General features: G+C 45.3%; 1 protein-coding gene across 1 annotated transcript in view; it reads left to right on the top strand.

Moving 5' to 3' along the window:
• Nucleotides 1-6,449: 6,449 nt before the first annotated feature.
• The window catches only part of RFX7 (regulatory factor X7), a 124,759-nt gene continuing 114,282 nt past the window's right edge, over nt 6,450-16,926 (top strand). Inside the window, exon 1 of the mRNA XM_083183858.1 lies at nt 6,450-7,039. Within this exon, the coding sequence (XP_083039984.1) occupies nt 6,888-7,039 (152 nt within the window). The 5' untranslated portion in view covers nt 6,450-6,887. The remainder of the gene's footprint in view (nt 7,040-16,926) is intronic.

Here is a 16,926-nt window from a genome sequence, read left to right on the forward strand (position 1 = left end):
CAGTTTACAATGTGCCGCCAAAGAAGAAAAAACAAAACCGTTCCGAACAAGCAGCGAGAGCTTTCTCTTCCATAGAGAAATGGACTCCGACATGCAGGCCATAAAGGATGCTCGTATGGAGAAGTTTTTAGCAAATGAAAGACAGCTGCAGCACTCTTTATTGGATCAATTAAAGGACATGCAGGACAGACAATTGTCCTCCTTGGATGGGATGCTTAATCGTGGGTATATGCCGCCTCCACATTATCCACCACATGCTCCACAGGCCCAGCATACCCAGCACACCATGAGTATACATATGGCCAATACAGTTGAGGCCAACTCCCTCTGCCTCTAGCACTTTGTGTGAGCACCAGCCACACCAAGAGCCTCTACAACAGGGCTGGCTAATAGGTTGATCGCGATCTACCCGTCGATCGCGGAGCTCCCGAGGGTAGATCGTGATCAAGTGCCCTAATATCCCATGGAAACAGCTGCTGAAACCTCTGAGGCTTCAGCGTTCCCAGGCATGCAGTGCGCGGATGCACGGTGACGTCATGACGTCACCCGTGCACCGCGAGTGAGGAACCAGGGCACCCAGCATCACACTAGAAAGCCTGCATCCTCTGCGGCTCATAGGCTCATAATGCCGGTTGGCACAGTCACAGTGACGGCGTCTGCCCGCCTGAATCTGCCTGTCCGCCTGTGTCTCTCAATGTCTGCCTGCCCGCCTGCGCTTCCTGCTGTCCAAGAGCAATACAGCAGGTGGCTGAAAGAAGTGTCTGCAGTTAGTGTCAGCCAGGGACAGAACAGAGAGAAAATTGGCAAGGTGAGGGGGCAAGGAGGCATATGGGGGTGCTGGGTTTCTCCACAGTTCACAGGGGGATTTTTAATATGTGGGGGGAGTGGGAGGGGGTCTCCTCACAAGTGTAAGTACATTCCAGTTGCTGCCTGTGACGGAGTTTTGTGCCCTGCCCCCCCCCCCCCTTAAAATGTGTGTGTGTGTGTGTGTATATATATATATTTATATACACACATGTTGTTGTTTTTTTGAAAGTCCATAACAGGCTGCAAATGAAATGTACTTATAAATGTACTTATCCCACCGCATAACATCATTTTGCGTAATTCGGGGTGGCATTATATGAATTTTGGCTCATTCCATGGGGCATAATGCTAATTTTGGATCATTCCATGGGGCCATCACAGGCGGCAAATGGAATGTACTTACATTTGTGAGTAGACCCCCTCCCCCTCTTACCGCAAAACAGAATTTTGTGTAATTCGTGGCAACATTATATGAAATTTAGCTCATTCTGTGGGACATACTGCTAATTTTTGCTCATTGCGTGGGGCATAAAGCCAATGTTGGCTCATTCCGTGGGGCATAAAGCTAATTTTGGCTCATTCCGTGGGGCATAAAGCTAATTTTGGCTCATTCTGTGGGGCATAAAGCTAATTTTGGCTCATTCCGTGGGGCATAAAGCTAATTTTGGCTCATTCTGTGGGGCATAATGTGATTTTTTTTTGGGGGGGGGGAGTATTTTGCACAGGGGGAGATACCGGTAGATCACCGGTAAGTAAGTGTACAAAGAGTAGATCCCGGGTTACAAAAGTCTGGCCACCCCTGCTCTACAATATAGAGGACCCAGTAGCCACACCCCCAGCACAGCAACTAGCTACCACCCTACCACTGGTGTTAGCTACGCCCCCAACACTTCCACTAGCTATGCCTCCAGCACTGCTACCGGTGCCCCACTAAACCCAGAGTATAGTGAGGCAAACACCATTAACCGGGACAACACGTCTACTACACTGCTGCCAAACCTAGACTCCCCTAAATTTACGGTATATTGTAATTTGCCATAAGAAATACCTGTTTTTTTCTTTGGTATCCTTTTTCTTATTGCACTATTGCAATAAGAATGCTGAATGCATCATCTATCAGTGGCGTGCGGTAGGGTGAGGCACAGCCTTTCCTGTCATACAAGCGTATATGCCGGAGTTTTGAATTTATAAAGTATGTCAAAAATACAAAGAATATATAAAAAAATTCCTAAAAATAAAACGCCACCAGACTCAGGGCCATTTTAAGGTATACGCACATTGGGCAGCTGCCCCCCCCCCCCCATCATTCCTTGAGTTGGGGGTGGGGTGGGACAGTTGTGAGATATGCAAAGCTGTGTACTCCCCCTTGACACCTGTTCTGATGCGTATGCAGTCCCTGAGTCGACAATGTCTACATTAATAGTGACTAGGTCGACATTTTGACAGAATGTCAACACAAGCTTAAGGTTGACATGGACATGGTTGGCACCCATATGGTCAACATGAGTTTTTCTAATTTTTGGGGTGTAGACCAGTGGTTCCCAACCTGGGGTACTAGTACCCCTGGGGGTACTCTGCAGACCAGTTGGGGGTACTTGAAAATAATATTGGTAATGGCGGACGATGAAAATGTCTTTTGATGGCTGAAGAAGACCCATTGCCATGGAGACAAACCATGTTGTGTCATATGCCTGACCAGCAATCCACTGGGAGCTTCCCGCGCTGCCATCAGACATCAGCAGTCATCTGCCCAGCACTGACAAAGGTGGAGGAAGCAGCGGCATTAATCCTACTGGTGTTAGCGGGAATCCTGAAGATAATACACAACCAGTGTCTAGACACAGAAGGGCATGATTCCTTGCTGTATACAACTCCTCTGCTCATCCTTAATATAAGGACATGCATAAGGATTCGCATACCACTAAGTACTGTCCATATTTCAAAATGAGAGGAGGGGGTACTTATCAATGAAAAGCCTAATCAAGGGGTACAGGAGAGAAAAAAGGTTGGGAACCACTGGTGTAGACCGACTTTGTTCATACTTTACTATCCAAGTGGGCACAGAGTGAGAATATAATAGTGTGCTTAGCATAGCGAGGCGAGCATAACGAGCTATGCAACAGGACGCGGCACACTTATATGGTGTCAATATATATATAATGTCACATTTTGTGAAGCACCAGCTGAAGTATAACGGAGGCTAGGTGCTTTAATATAGGGATGTTGCATTAACGACAGAAGTGATGGAAACAATGAAGTAAAATAAACCTTGTTTATTAAAGGTACTGTAATACAGGTTGAAAATGATGGCACAATAATATACTGGAAGTTTGTGAAATGATAAAAGTCAATAATACAATTCTCTATTGAAGAAGATGAAGATGCTTGATAATTGAAAGATGTATTGGAGGGTTGGTTGAAGAATTGGATGATTGGTTGCAAGGTTGGATAATTGAATGAAGAATTGGATGATTGAATAATAGGTTGAATGATTGACGGAGGATTGGATGATTGACTGAAGAATTGGATTATTGGATGAAGGATTGGATGATTAGATGAGGATTGGATGGTTGGGTGAAGGATTGGAAGAACAATTGGAGGATGGGATGAGGATTTGGGCCCTTATTCTGATCTGTGCGGCCAGATCAGAATATGCGGCCAGGACCGTGCAGGCGAATCCCCGCCTTCCATACGGATCGCCACCTCCGTCCGTACGCGGATATGTGGCGGTCCGCATGAAAGTGGACGGGGATACGCCTCCTCCATCTTGGGAGCAGCCCCTGTATTCGATGGTCGCCGACCATCGAATGCAGGGCCGCACGCTCCACCAGCTCCTGCCACCCTAGACCACACGGACACTTGTCCGTATGAAATCATGTATGGGGGCGGGCAGCTGACATCCGGCGATGTCAGATGCCCGCCCCCTACACATGCGTCACGGCTTTATTACCATGCATACGCCCAGCGTTTGCATGGGAACGCCCATGAAACGCGGGGCGTATGCATAGGGTAATGAGGCTAAGTAGCCCTTCACGCCCCTCTCCGCCCCCTGTGCGGCGTCTAAAAAAAACGTACGGCGAAACCGCTTGCACATGCGCAGAGTGACCTCTGCACATGCGCAGACGAAAAACATCGGCGGTACGACCGCAAGCGGCAAACACCGCACCAACCAGAATAAGGGCCTGGATGATGAAGTCTGAGAGTCCTTGCTGAATGTGATCGTGGCTGCAGAACCAGAAGTAACCGTGGAGAATAACCGTCAGGAATAAGGATGAAGATAATACCCCTTTGGGGGGCTAACCTTGTTCAGTCTGTATTGGTGGCAGCAGGTTCCTAGGTATCCGGGTATGCAGTAGACGATCAGCAGGAGGAGAGTGAACTTCACCAGAGGCGCAGGAACTGTAGTATTCACCACAGACAGCCAGGAGTGAGCAATGATGTTAAGGCATAGACATCATTGTACTGACTGCCGGTCTGACCGGCCAGTCACTACTTAAGGAGTGGACTGTGCGGCTATTGGACAGCCACTTGACAGGTGGGGGTGGAGCCACACAGTACAGGTTGCAGAAACCAAAAAGATGGCGGCCGCCAGCGGAGGCGACAGAACCCAGCTGGCATTGAGTGTGCGCAGCTGCGCAGTCTGCCGGCGTTTCCAGCCAGAGGCCTATCCAGGAACGGACACACATGGCGCTTTGGGTTGGCGTTGATGGTGGGGTGGCGTTAATAATGAGGGGGCATACACCTAATGGGGGGGCCTGGGGGGCATTTAACATTGCCCCCAATTTGAAATCGGGTGTCAGGGACCATTTGGAACCATTTAACATTGATTTCTATGGAAAAATTGTGTTGATCGTGTCGATCGCATCGCATGTGCGATTTGGTCGCATGCGATGCGAACGACGTGATTTTTCCAACCCGAAAAAATGAAAAAACCGGGCGCCCAGATAATACACAAGTACCCAATATCCTCTAATGTATATGGGGTTTTATTTAAATCAGAAATCACACTCTGCCATATGACATAGGACCTTATTCTAATTGATTCAGTCCTCCTTGCGTTCGCACAGAGGACCAATGGTGTCCATCTGCGCATGTGCAGATGCAGGGTGCGTGCACCCACAGTGAACATTCTGTTCACCAGGTGCATGCACAGCTTACACAGCGGGTGGGGGGCCCCGGACAGCACCATTACCATATGGGAATGCCCATTTTTGCTAGTCACTTTGTGAATAAATCCTCTCTGCAAACGCTGTTGCAATACCATCGTGGTGCATGCAAATTGCAACCAAGAGTGGGTACACGAGATAGAATGATATCCTCCCAATGTGTTGTTTCCAGGCAAATCTATGACAAATCGGGCATATCACTGCACCCACTCTGTGGAATGCCCTCCCAAGCACAATAAGACTCTCCTCCAGTCTTCAAACCTATAAGCGTTCCCTAAAAACTCATCTCTTCAGGCAAGCTTATCAAATTCCAGAACCAGTCATAGAACCTTGCGTTCTGGTGGAATCGATGCAATAAAGAATACAGTATCTATCCTTATGTATCAATTATCTATCCTTATCTATCAATGCCTATTTCCCTATAGATTGTAAGCTTGCGAGCAGGGCCCTCCTACATTTTGACTGTCTGTAAATACCCTGTTTTGTTGTATCACTGTCTGCTATTGTAAAGCGCAACGGAATATGCTGCGCTATATAAGAAACTGTTAATAAATAAATATCATTAAGTGTGTATACCGAATTTGCACGCTCCCGCGGTTGTTGGTGACAATTTATGGTCGGCCAAGGTGAACCAGTAGATTTCACTAATGATGGCATATTGCCAAACGCAGCATTTCGTATTAAGGTGCCCATACGTTGCCTGCGTCGTCTCGCAGCAGTGTACGGACACCTGACAGCCTGTGAGCTGCCGGGACCTTCCCGGCGGCAGGGATGCATGCGATCCGTTGTGATGGATCGCATGTGTCCCTGCTTCCCGCCTGCCTCGCCGCCAGGAGGAACAGGTGGTCGGACGGCCTGACCACCTGGTCGGGTCCGATGCGCACGGGACCGCGCATCGGATGCAACGGCAAGTCAGGGAGGGACGATTTGGTCTGATTTAGCGGGCCGATTGGTCGCAATCGGACAAAATCGCCTCAGTGTATGGGGGCCTTTAGAATGTACTGTTGCCTCCTGCATCCTTCAAGTGTGCTGGGTCCAAGCACCCGTCGCATTGTTTGGCTACACAGATCGTTCTGCCGTGACGCGCCCAATTCTAGCTCGCTACCGTAAATGCAGGCGCCATAAAATGTTAATAAGGGGCCCCACTACTGTCATGTTACAATTCTTCAGGCACTACAGTTTATTGCACCGAGTAAAAAATAGCCTTGTGCGAGCCCTTCAGCTTCTACACAACCAGGAGGACCAGTGCCCATCTTCCCCTACTGTGACATCGGTGACCTAAGGTGACTTACATAATCCAGCCCAAATACGATGATAATAATAATAATAGTAATAATAAGGAGAGCGTGTGATCAGAGAGAGGGATATAAGAAGATCCCCAGCGCCGGAGTTCGGCCTCAGTGTGTAAGTGAGCTGGGTTGTTGTTGTCAGTAGCAGCTGCATGATGCGTGCAGTAGTTGTTGTGAGGGGCAGTGCGCCTGCGCGGCCCGGGTGCAGCCTCCGCTCGTCTCCAGTGAGCGCCGTGCGGGCTGCTGCTGGCGGCTGCGGTGGGACCAGGTGCTGGATATCGCCGGAGCGCAGCTGCGAGGGGGCACATCTGTCCTTTCTACCTTCATGCCCCCTTCCCCAACAGCACCCCCCATCCTCTTATCAGCGCCTCACCCCTCCTCCCCGGCCCCCGACCCCACTATGCACCTCTCCCCACTGCACGCCACCCCACGGCTCTAGCCGTCCTCTCCCCACCCTTCCCCCGGCTGTTCTGCCCCCGTCATGTCCCCCCAGCAGAGGGTGGCGATATACTCGAGGTCGGGGTAAAGGCCTAGTCTGCAGAGCTCCTTCCGTCCTCTTGCTTCCACCCCTCCCCACCTCGCTAACTCGCATACACACACACCGAGCCCAGCATCAGCAGTCATCATGGCAGAGGAGCAACAACAAGCAGCGAAAAAACAGCGGCCCGAACAGCCGCAGCTGCCCTCCTCTGCATCAGGGGCACTGCCAGCCTTGGTGACAGGATTGCAAGGGACAGAGGCCAATGCACTGCAACAGAAGATCAAGAACTCCATCTGGTGAGCACCATGCCACCCTCTCCCCTGTCATTCATTCATCTACCATTTTATATTTCTCTGCACTATGTGTGTGTATGTGTGTATGTATATACATAAATAATATATTTTCCATACAGCCTGCCTGTCTCTCACCTGACCACACTTATTGTTCATTTGCAGCTTGGTGCATCTCCCACAGTGGAGCAAAATGCAGTGTAAAAATAGAAGTTGGTAGTGGCAGCTCTAGATGTGTGGAGGAGGGGCTGGGAAGATATTTATTTTGCAGTAACAGGGAAGGATCACTGCTGCTTGTGTTAATATTTATGTTGTATAGATTGTAGATGTGCACTTGCAGGCTCAGTGCAATGTGTATTTTATAAAATGTAATGTTTTTTATTTTTTTTATTATGTTGGTCAGCATCCTTATTTTTGCTTGGGTTGCTTCTGTGTTTAGCTCCTGTGAGATCAGGATGAAACATGTAAATCGGTAGAATGCATTGGGTCATCTTTATCCCCTGGCATGAGATATTTTTACAAGAATAACAAAGGTGGTCAGATGCGGCGGTCTCATTTGCTGAATGGCTGGCTGATATTTTTTTCTTGCATCAGGTCACTAGACTGATTCATTGTGGGAGTGTCTAATACTGATGGATAAAATTCCCACCTGTTTTGATGTTTTATTGTCACTATCTGCATTCATACTATGCAGATCATGTGTTTTTTTAATGTAGGTTTGCATTCACGTCTAATAGGATTGATTAAGCACCTAGCTAGGGGATATAGCTGATATATATATTTTTTTTGCACCATTGCTACTGATGGGGATTTTTTTTTTTATTCTCCTCTGCACTGGGCTGGGAAAAGATCGTCGGCAGAGGCTGTTTACATTCCCTCGCATTTGGTCGCATGTAAAAAATTCCTGACAAAATGGCTACTGAATGTAAACCTTGTTTTAACGTGCACATGACATTCTCTGTTGCTAATTTGGAATAAATGGATGGTACAGACCTATTTTATTAAATACTGTTTTCCCCATACCATTAAAAATGCTGTGATTGTCACTCTGTGATTATGCTTAGGATTGCAATGTATTTCTTTGTTGTATTTTTGGCTTTGGGTAGTGTCCGTTACATACTGTATGTTAGTGGCCAGCTTTGGGATTTCTTGCTTAAGTAAGCACACTAAAATATGCATTGTTTTTGGTGACAAGTGTATGGCACATTTACTGCAGCTTAGGATCAAATTTGCATTATGCAGCTATGTAATCTATACAGTACATTGAATTAATTTTGCCAGAGCTATAGAACACCTACAGTCAACAGAGAATGATTTTTAGATCTATTGCAATTTTTATGATCAGCATAATTGTATGGCCTTTTTTCCCCCCTGGGATCTAATTGGTTAAAATGATGGTTTGGAGATTAGTGTTGATGGGAGGACATGATCCCGTGACCTTGTGGATTCAAGTTCAATGCTCTTAACACCAGATCACACATCCACACCCATTTAATAATTAATAAACATAATCTGCTTTGACTGAGTACTCTTTGTGATGTAATGTAGAAATCTGCTTTATCTTGTCATAAAGCACGTTGACCTATTCCTTTGTAAATCGCATACTGTTATTTATGGGGGTGACCTATAATTAAACAGCTGCACAGTTTGTTTTGGTAGCTACTTTCAAGGGAACTGTGACTGACTGATTCTAGCAACGTCAAGGTCATATAAGGTGCATTAAATGAAGAACACATGTTATGCTAAAACCAAAGTATATTGCTGAGCCCTCTGTCCACTAATTGTGATCTGTTATTTGTAAACGACTAATGTCTTTAACGTTCAGCGTAAGGATTGCACGTTGGGGGAAACAAAAGTTTACATTTTGAAAGCTGTAGCAATTGGTAGAATGCATTATTTTCCCTAAGGCTAGTAACATATCCAGTCATTAAAGTACTAAAACTTTTCACTAATTGATTTAGTTGTGTTAACAGTTACAGTCATTATTTTTATTGATTTACGTTAGTAGTTATTGAACAACCTGTTCCAAGTCTACGAGAGAACACCATGGTGGGAGGTGTAGTCCATCTCCGGTAGTCTGCATCTTTTGGACTAGTTACTTAGAAATATCAGAGGCAGTTAATTTATTTGCTTACTAAACTAAAGCTGGGTTCACTCTGGAGCAATTGGGATTTATTGCAACGAATTCCTGTCAACCAGATTGCGCGTACACATTGGAGCAATGTTAATGAAGGACGGAATGATCACTGTTCTGTCCTTTATTAGCATGCATGGTGTTGCTAGGAATATAGTCAGGCTTAATGTGCAGCACCTCACGCCAGACGTGTTATGTGGTGGGGGGGGGAACACACTGAGCAGGTGATATGACAGTCTGATTTTGCCGGTCCATACGGCATATTGCTCAGTGTGTAACCAGCTTAAAGTTTAAAACTCAGAAACCCCAGCAACAAGTTCAAAATTTCAGGCAGTGTTGGCATGTCTGGCAGTCCCAGGCTCCAGCAACCCAAGTGGAGAATTGGAGCAGCAGAAATAATCAAACATGATTAGGAATGTTGCATCTGGCTGCATATTTGCATTGCTCCACTATCCTCCAAGTATTTCCGTACTGTCTTGGCCTACTTTGGTGTTGGTCCTGAAACAGTGTTGTTCAGATGCCTCTCCTCTTTGCTACATGTTCATTTTTATTTAGTCAAAATGCCCACTGAAGACATTTATTTAAATGACCCCCCCCCCCCACACACACACATGTTATTAATGGAGGCCCAAGTGCAGGGGTGTGCAAGAAGAGGACCGCCAGCTGTTATAGAACTACACATCCCTGCACACCATGCTAACACTGTTGCAGGGCATGGTGAGATGTGTACTTCATAACCATCTGGAGGGCCGCTTATTGTCTACCCTACCCAAGTGTGCGGCATACCATGTATTGGAATCCCCGCTCTGTGGCATTTTATGAATTGGCCATGCTGTAAAGCATTTGTGGCATACTGTGAACTTGGAGCGTCATGATGTGGTATAGTATGAAGTAGTGGCCCTACTGTGTGGAATGCTACTGGACCGAACTGCTTGGAGTATGCCGAAGATGCTGGTGAGCGATCTTTAGTGCTCACTAGACCCTGTTCTGTGACTTTCAAAACAATTGTTCCTGTGAAAATGTGATTCTGCAATGCCCATCACAGACTGATTTCATCCAGTACATATCCTATTACACACATTTAGTTCTTTGTATGCCCTCACATACTGTAACCTTTTTAGTGCACCCAAAAAGCCTTCCTTGTTAGCTACACCTGTGGATGGGATGAAAGATACATAGATACTATGGCTTTGTAAGGGCCCTGGCCTTAGTACATTGCAACTTAACCCAGGAAGAGGTGATACAAAATGGGTTTCTATTACCCCCCAGGGTAAGCGATGTACAGATGTGGCCACTTATATCTAACCTCCTTTCGCATTAAACAGCCCTTCTATTTCTGCCATGCAATGGTGCAGTTCGGTAGAACCAGAAGTCTTTTTATATTTTGCAACTTTTTTTTTCTGTTAAAATTTCTTATTTGCAAAACGGTGTGGAAATGACGAACAAGCAACTTCTCCTGACTATAATATATGGCATGCCTATATTCAATCTGTATTTTATTATTATTATTATTATTATTATTATTATTATTATTATTATCCCTGACATACGGAATGCTATAAATTATGTACCAGAGATAGGCATGTGGTTGGATTTGATAGGTATTGAAGATGCATGTGTGGGTTCTAATGGCATGTGAGAAGCTCTGAGTGGTATTGATAGGGCTTGTATGGTGGTAAATATAAGTTTTCATATATTTTGATTGGTGGCCATGGGTTTTAATGTCCTAGATCTTAGAACAATTTGTTGAGCCCTACACAATTAGTGGGCTGCTTTAGCAATAATCGGATGGCCGGTCTCTATTATTCTGTAATGTGTAGGCATGATCATTCTGTTGACAAAATAACTAAAAATATCAACAACAAATGCAATACTTCAATTATGGAATTGGTCAGACTATCCAGGTACTATCTGCCAAAAGGCGCAAATGTTGTGTGATGTGTTGTAATTCTTGATAATCTGCTCATATTTCCTACAATTTGCCCTGATAATTACCTCATTCTTCTTGTGGTCTGACATATACAAATTGAGTGTGGTATTGAAGAAAATCAGTAACTTTAAAGATAAACATTTTATATTCCATTTGGTTAGTTTTTGCAATAACATGGTGGGTATGTACAAATGTTCTGTAACTCATACTATCGTATTCTTAAATTTAGTTTGTATATTGTCTACTAGCCCCCAACTGCTTCCCCCGCGTCACGGGGGTCAAAGTGGGTCACAGCTGGATAAACGCACAGCCTGGTTATCAGGAGCGCATACCTGATCAGCTGGTTATCGAACAAGTGGGTACCCAGCTTTACTCAAGAATGTGAGTGTTAACGCTGCTTGATGCTAGGCAGATTTAACACCTCTTATCTGATTCACCTCCCTATATTTATGTTGTGTGTGTGTGTGTGTGTGTGTGTGTGTGTGTGTGTGTGTATGATTTACTGCATTGGTTCAGCTTACTTAAATAAAGACCAAAAACAACAAGAGTGTGGAATAATACCAGGGATTCCTTACAATAATATTCTTAAGAAGTCAATGTGTTGTGCCTGTAGTCACAATGGTTTTAAATTTTTTTTTTTTTTTTTTTTTTTTTTAAATAAACAAAATTTGGTTTTAAGTCAAGGTGGTTTAGACCTGTCAAAATGATGTAACAGGACAGTCTGTTGTCTGTACCGGTGGCTGTGTGCACTTGAAAAGAGCAACACTTGATTGGCTCTGTTGGGCACCATCTAGTGGTCATTGGCATGCACAACAGTTGAATTCCCACCTTAGCTCAGTTAGTAGCAGCGTTGGCCTTTTATTATACTGGAGAATATGTATCTTTAAACATACTTTGCAGCAGCAGCACAGAGGCTTTATTGCCTCACAGCGCTGGGGTCATTCATTTGTGAATATAGAGTATACAGTAAGCTCTGATGTACCTGATTGGGGAGAATCAATTCAGATATGGATACAGTGGCAGATGCTCAATTAGTTTAATAATATCATTCAGGTGCATGAAAAGGAGGGGTAACACTGAGTAAGTAAAAAAGCCATGGTTTCCCCCAGCTCACTGGATGGTATTAGTAACCAGCGTGCATGATGTGTTCTGAGGTGACTGCGCTGTAGACTCAGGTAAAGTGGGTGGGCTGCGGGGTGTTGGAGGTATACTACAGGGTACCACTTGGGAGAGAAATGATCAGAAATGTACACCCTAGGGTGTCAACCTGCGCTCGATTTCACTTAACAGTTTGTTTGTGTGTGTGTGTGCTATGATATGGATGGCAATGCAGTAATAACATACACTGTGTTTTAATGAGTAAAATAAAAATAGTTTTATTGTAATTTTAAAATGTCAACATATCTGAGAATTCATCAATGCATGCATCAGTTAAGAAATTAAAATGAATATAAACTTGCTAAAAAATATGCACTAGCTAAGAAATAGTATTAATAATAAGGTGGTTAAATAAAATAGATGTTGTATCAAATTCTACAAGTTGAAAGGCTTCTTCCTAATCTGCCTAGTACCGGTACACATACCACAATGGGGAAGGTGAGGGGTAGGGGTGACAAACATAGACTAACCCAGTCCTTCTGGTACCAGTGGGTATATGTCAATATATGTGTTCCAATATAGAGGCTCCTGTGGTGAACTGGGTTTGTTCAGCAGGTCTTAATTTTCAGTATGGTTGAGAAAGGCTCTTTACCTTTTTTCCAGGCTGGGGTGAGTGTCTGCCGGCAGACTCTCGCTGGTGCTGTCACTGTGCGGATGGCACTGGGCGAGTCCAGGATAATCACATCTGGGTATTAGTAACCAATCTTGAACACTACATAACAATAGAATTCAGAGATATTGGTTACATATATATGCGCAAATGTATTATTTTTAGCCTCCAAGCAGTCGTCAAGGTTACTCTGTATATTGGGGGTCCCTAGCACTATATCTAGGTGCAGGTTGTGGCACCCCAAAAAAACAGCATAAGCTAGAAAGCCCAGAGCAGCACACTAGTGAAAATACTATATTGTTAATAAATATTAGTGATAGGAAGCCGAAGCTATATATAGAAAGTGAGAGAGAAAATAATAATAATAAAATGTAATTAAAATATATAAGAACTAGTGTTAGTGAGTAAAACAAATGTGCTGTCTTAATTAAATGTAAAAGTGAGCCGCCAAACCAGGGGCACCGCACTCCACACCTTTGTTACCCTAAATTGGGTCTATGATTAACCAGAGATTCATTTCAGCATGATGATCTGTCATGCATCGCACATGTTGGACATTATGAAGGGGCTAACAACGCAATTAGTTTTTTTTGGGGGGGGGGGAGGGCACGGCGTCAGGAAGTTTGCAGTCGCAATGTGCCATTCTAAAATGGCAAATAATTGCATCCATCATATAGAATTCAATTCTCCCCAATGTTCTTTGTGTGCTATATAAAATCTGATTGGTTGTTGTTGGAAACATCACTTCTTTTTCATTTTTAAAAGCTTTAGTAAATTTATCTTGTATTATGTGGAGCCGGCCCCAACTAATTTTGGCTAGTGCCCCCTAGCGCTGCCACTAAAGATGAAGCCAGCCTTTTCAATGCTGCGATGCATAAACAAGCATAGCGGAAAGCTGCAGTGAACACAGTGCTACAACTAGTCAGCTTTTACACCATAGAAGTATCTGGCATATGCATGTTTACGCACGTGTGCGTCATAGACCTGGGCACATTGGTTGCACCATCCATGGGGATGGATAAAAGTGGCTACATCTGACCCAGCACAGCACCCATCACCTATAGTGAGAAGCTAAGAGGTAGGGACGGGATAGGGAGGCGCAGGGTGGTAGGGACGGGATAGGGAGGCGCAGGGTGGTAGGGACGGGATAGGGAGGCGCAGGGTGGTAGGGATGGGTTAGGGAGGCGCAGGGTGGTAGGGACGGGTTAGGGAGGCGCAGGGTGGTAGGGACGGGATAGGGAGGCGCAGGGTGGTAGGGACGGGATAGGGAGGCGCAGGGTGGTAGGGACGGGGTACGGACGAGATAGGGAGGCGCAGGGCGGTACGGGCGGGATAGAGAGGCGCAGGGCGTTGGGGAAGGGATAGATATGCAGAAACAGGGGCTGAGATCCCTGTACAACCTATACCTGCAGAATTTGTGTGTCTGACAGTTCACTCACAGCCAGACATCACTGCATCCCTTCTGTTTCTGTGCTAAGCCAGCCCAGGTGGTCTATGATGTCCCAACACCATGAGTAAAGTAATGATGATATGGGGTGGGACCGATGTCAGTGGTTGGAGGGAAGTGCTGTACTAGGGTGGCCCTCACATGTACTGCTCATTTCTTCCTGCCATGGTGGAGTGATCCTGAAAAATAAGTATTTCACAAGTGGGATCACACACTGATGTGGGCACTGACACACACACACACACACACACACACACACACACACACACACACACACACACACACACACACACACACACACACACACACACACACACACACACACACACACACACCTTACCTTCCACTTCCTGGCTATATGCTTCTTCATCTTGCTGACTCCCTCTATCCTGACGGGGCTCCATGTGATTGCTGCAGATCCAACTTCATCAGGTAGACCTAGGGGAGCAGCAGAGCACCGGTTCCAGGCAAAGTGGGGGCGTGGCCTAATCACGACCCCCCCCCCCCCTGTTTAGAAGACTCCTCCAATGCATTTACAGGTTAAGCCGTCAGGCAGGGGATAGGGGAGACGCGGGACCTGGCAGGTGGAAGATGAATCGGCACACAACTGCTACTACCCTAGGCTAGGTGTGTATGCCCCCATTTACATACTGTCTCCTATCTAATTGTTTAGTAGCATACCATTTATTTTTTAGTTCCTGTCAACTGTGAGTATTGCTGAATAAAGCAGATAACTCTATTTTACTGTGTAAATAATTGCAGGCTGTGGATTGACATATGCTGTAAAGGGAATATATGTGTTGATACATTTTTTTATTTTTATTTAAGGTTAGAAACAATAAAACTGTATTGTGCATTACAGAAAACATCTGAAACCTTTTTATTGCAGTATGCGCACATGCAAGGTGATCTCATCCATTATCACTGGGCATGGCCAAGCAACAATATTAACTTATCACAAAATCGTTTTGACACTCATTCGTTGAATGCAGAATTACCTGCATGGAGCTTAAATATAAAGCATATGTAATACCATAGTACAAACTATTGAAATGTGCTGCATACAAATACACCTTGGGGACATTTATGAAAAATGAACAGGAACTGACCTGGTGTTGCACATTTTAACCAGTTCTATATGTGCTGTCATTTCTCTACTGTGCAAGGGAAATAAAAGGTGTGTTTTTTTTTTTTTTTTTTAACTCCTATTACTAGTTGTTTATAAAAAATCTCCTTTGTTTTCTGCCACATTGTAGTTGGGAAGATATTGAATACTTTCACCTGAACATGCCCTCACCACTAAATATGAACATAATATTCATACATTACCTGTCAGGTTTTCACGTTCAAATGTATTTGACTACTCGAAAACTGTGGTCTATAATATTGTAAGATGCAGGTAAGTTATCTAGTATAGAGCTCCAAGATGTCTTCTCAGTCCTGCTTCAGTGGGTGCCGGATGGCCTCCCGACAGCCGGGATTCAAATGCTCAGTAGACCGACATCGAAATCCTGACTGTTCAATGCCCAATACCGATGTTTGAGCGCTATACCACACCCACTTAAGTACCACATATTTAATTATCACGATGGACTCACATTGTTTGTATCAACTAGAAATGTGTTGCTATGATAGATGTTCATCACGGAATTACATATACTGTACTCCCAAGAACACCTTTCAAATAGATTTGTAGCCAGCCTAAGGGTTTTCCATCCTTGTCTGAGTAATGTTTATAGCTCTTCCTTATAAGTCTTTTCTATTTCAGAAATATTGTTAGGTCTTTTACATGCTGTAGATCAGGGGTGTCAAACTCAAATTCATCGGGGGCGCATCAGCAGTTTGGTCACCTTCAAAGGGCCGGTTGTATCTGTAGGGCTATGTGTCCACTCTTTATTATCATAAATTATTGTCACTGCATTCAATTATTGTATACTCAGCAGTAGCATTTCCCTCCTGCTATTGCTGTGAACTGCAGTGCATTAGGGCACACGCTGCCTGCACAGGGGGGCAGCACTCAGTCTTAGGGCATATGTCCTGCTTATTATCATGGGACACAGCAATTAATGATGGGCTGCAATGTGCCAGTGCACACACACACACACACACACCTAGGCAGAGAGTTTGACACTTACCCGCTCTGATGCGTCCACTCCAGTCTGAGCTGCTCCACCACCAAGGACACAGCTGCGCTCACACAGGCACATTTCCCCCTCCCTCCTGTGAGTAGCACTTCTTGTACTATCTATCCAGGAGTGGGGGGCAGCGTGCTCCCGGTCACTGTGCAGTGCACACTCAGCAGTAAGTGACCTGGAGCGCACAGCAGCAGCACCATTCACCACGACTGACCTGCTCTTTCCTCTCTCTGGCTCCTATACAGCAGGGGGGAGCGGAGGAGGGGTTGACGACCGGCGGCACTGCACTAGAGGGCAGTTGTTCTCTGGCTTGTAGGCTGCCGCTCATGCGCTGAAGAGGCGGCTTTCTTGTTTTAAAAAAAAATCGAGAGTAAAAGGTGAAGGCTGGCGGCGGCTGCGCGGGCCACATGAAGAGGTCTGGCTGGCCGGACTTGGCCCGCGGGCCTTGTGTTTGACACCCCTGCTGTAGATATTTAACC

This window comes from Crinia signifera, chromosome 4, assembly GCF_055691185.1.
Source record: "Crinia signifera chromosome 4, ASM5569118v1, whole genome shotgun sequence".
In the NCBI taxonomy this organism is placed as follows: Eukaryota; Metazoa; Chordata; class Amphibia; order Anura; family Myobatrachidae; genus Crinia; species Crinia signifera.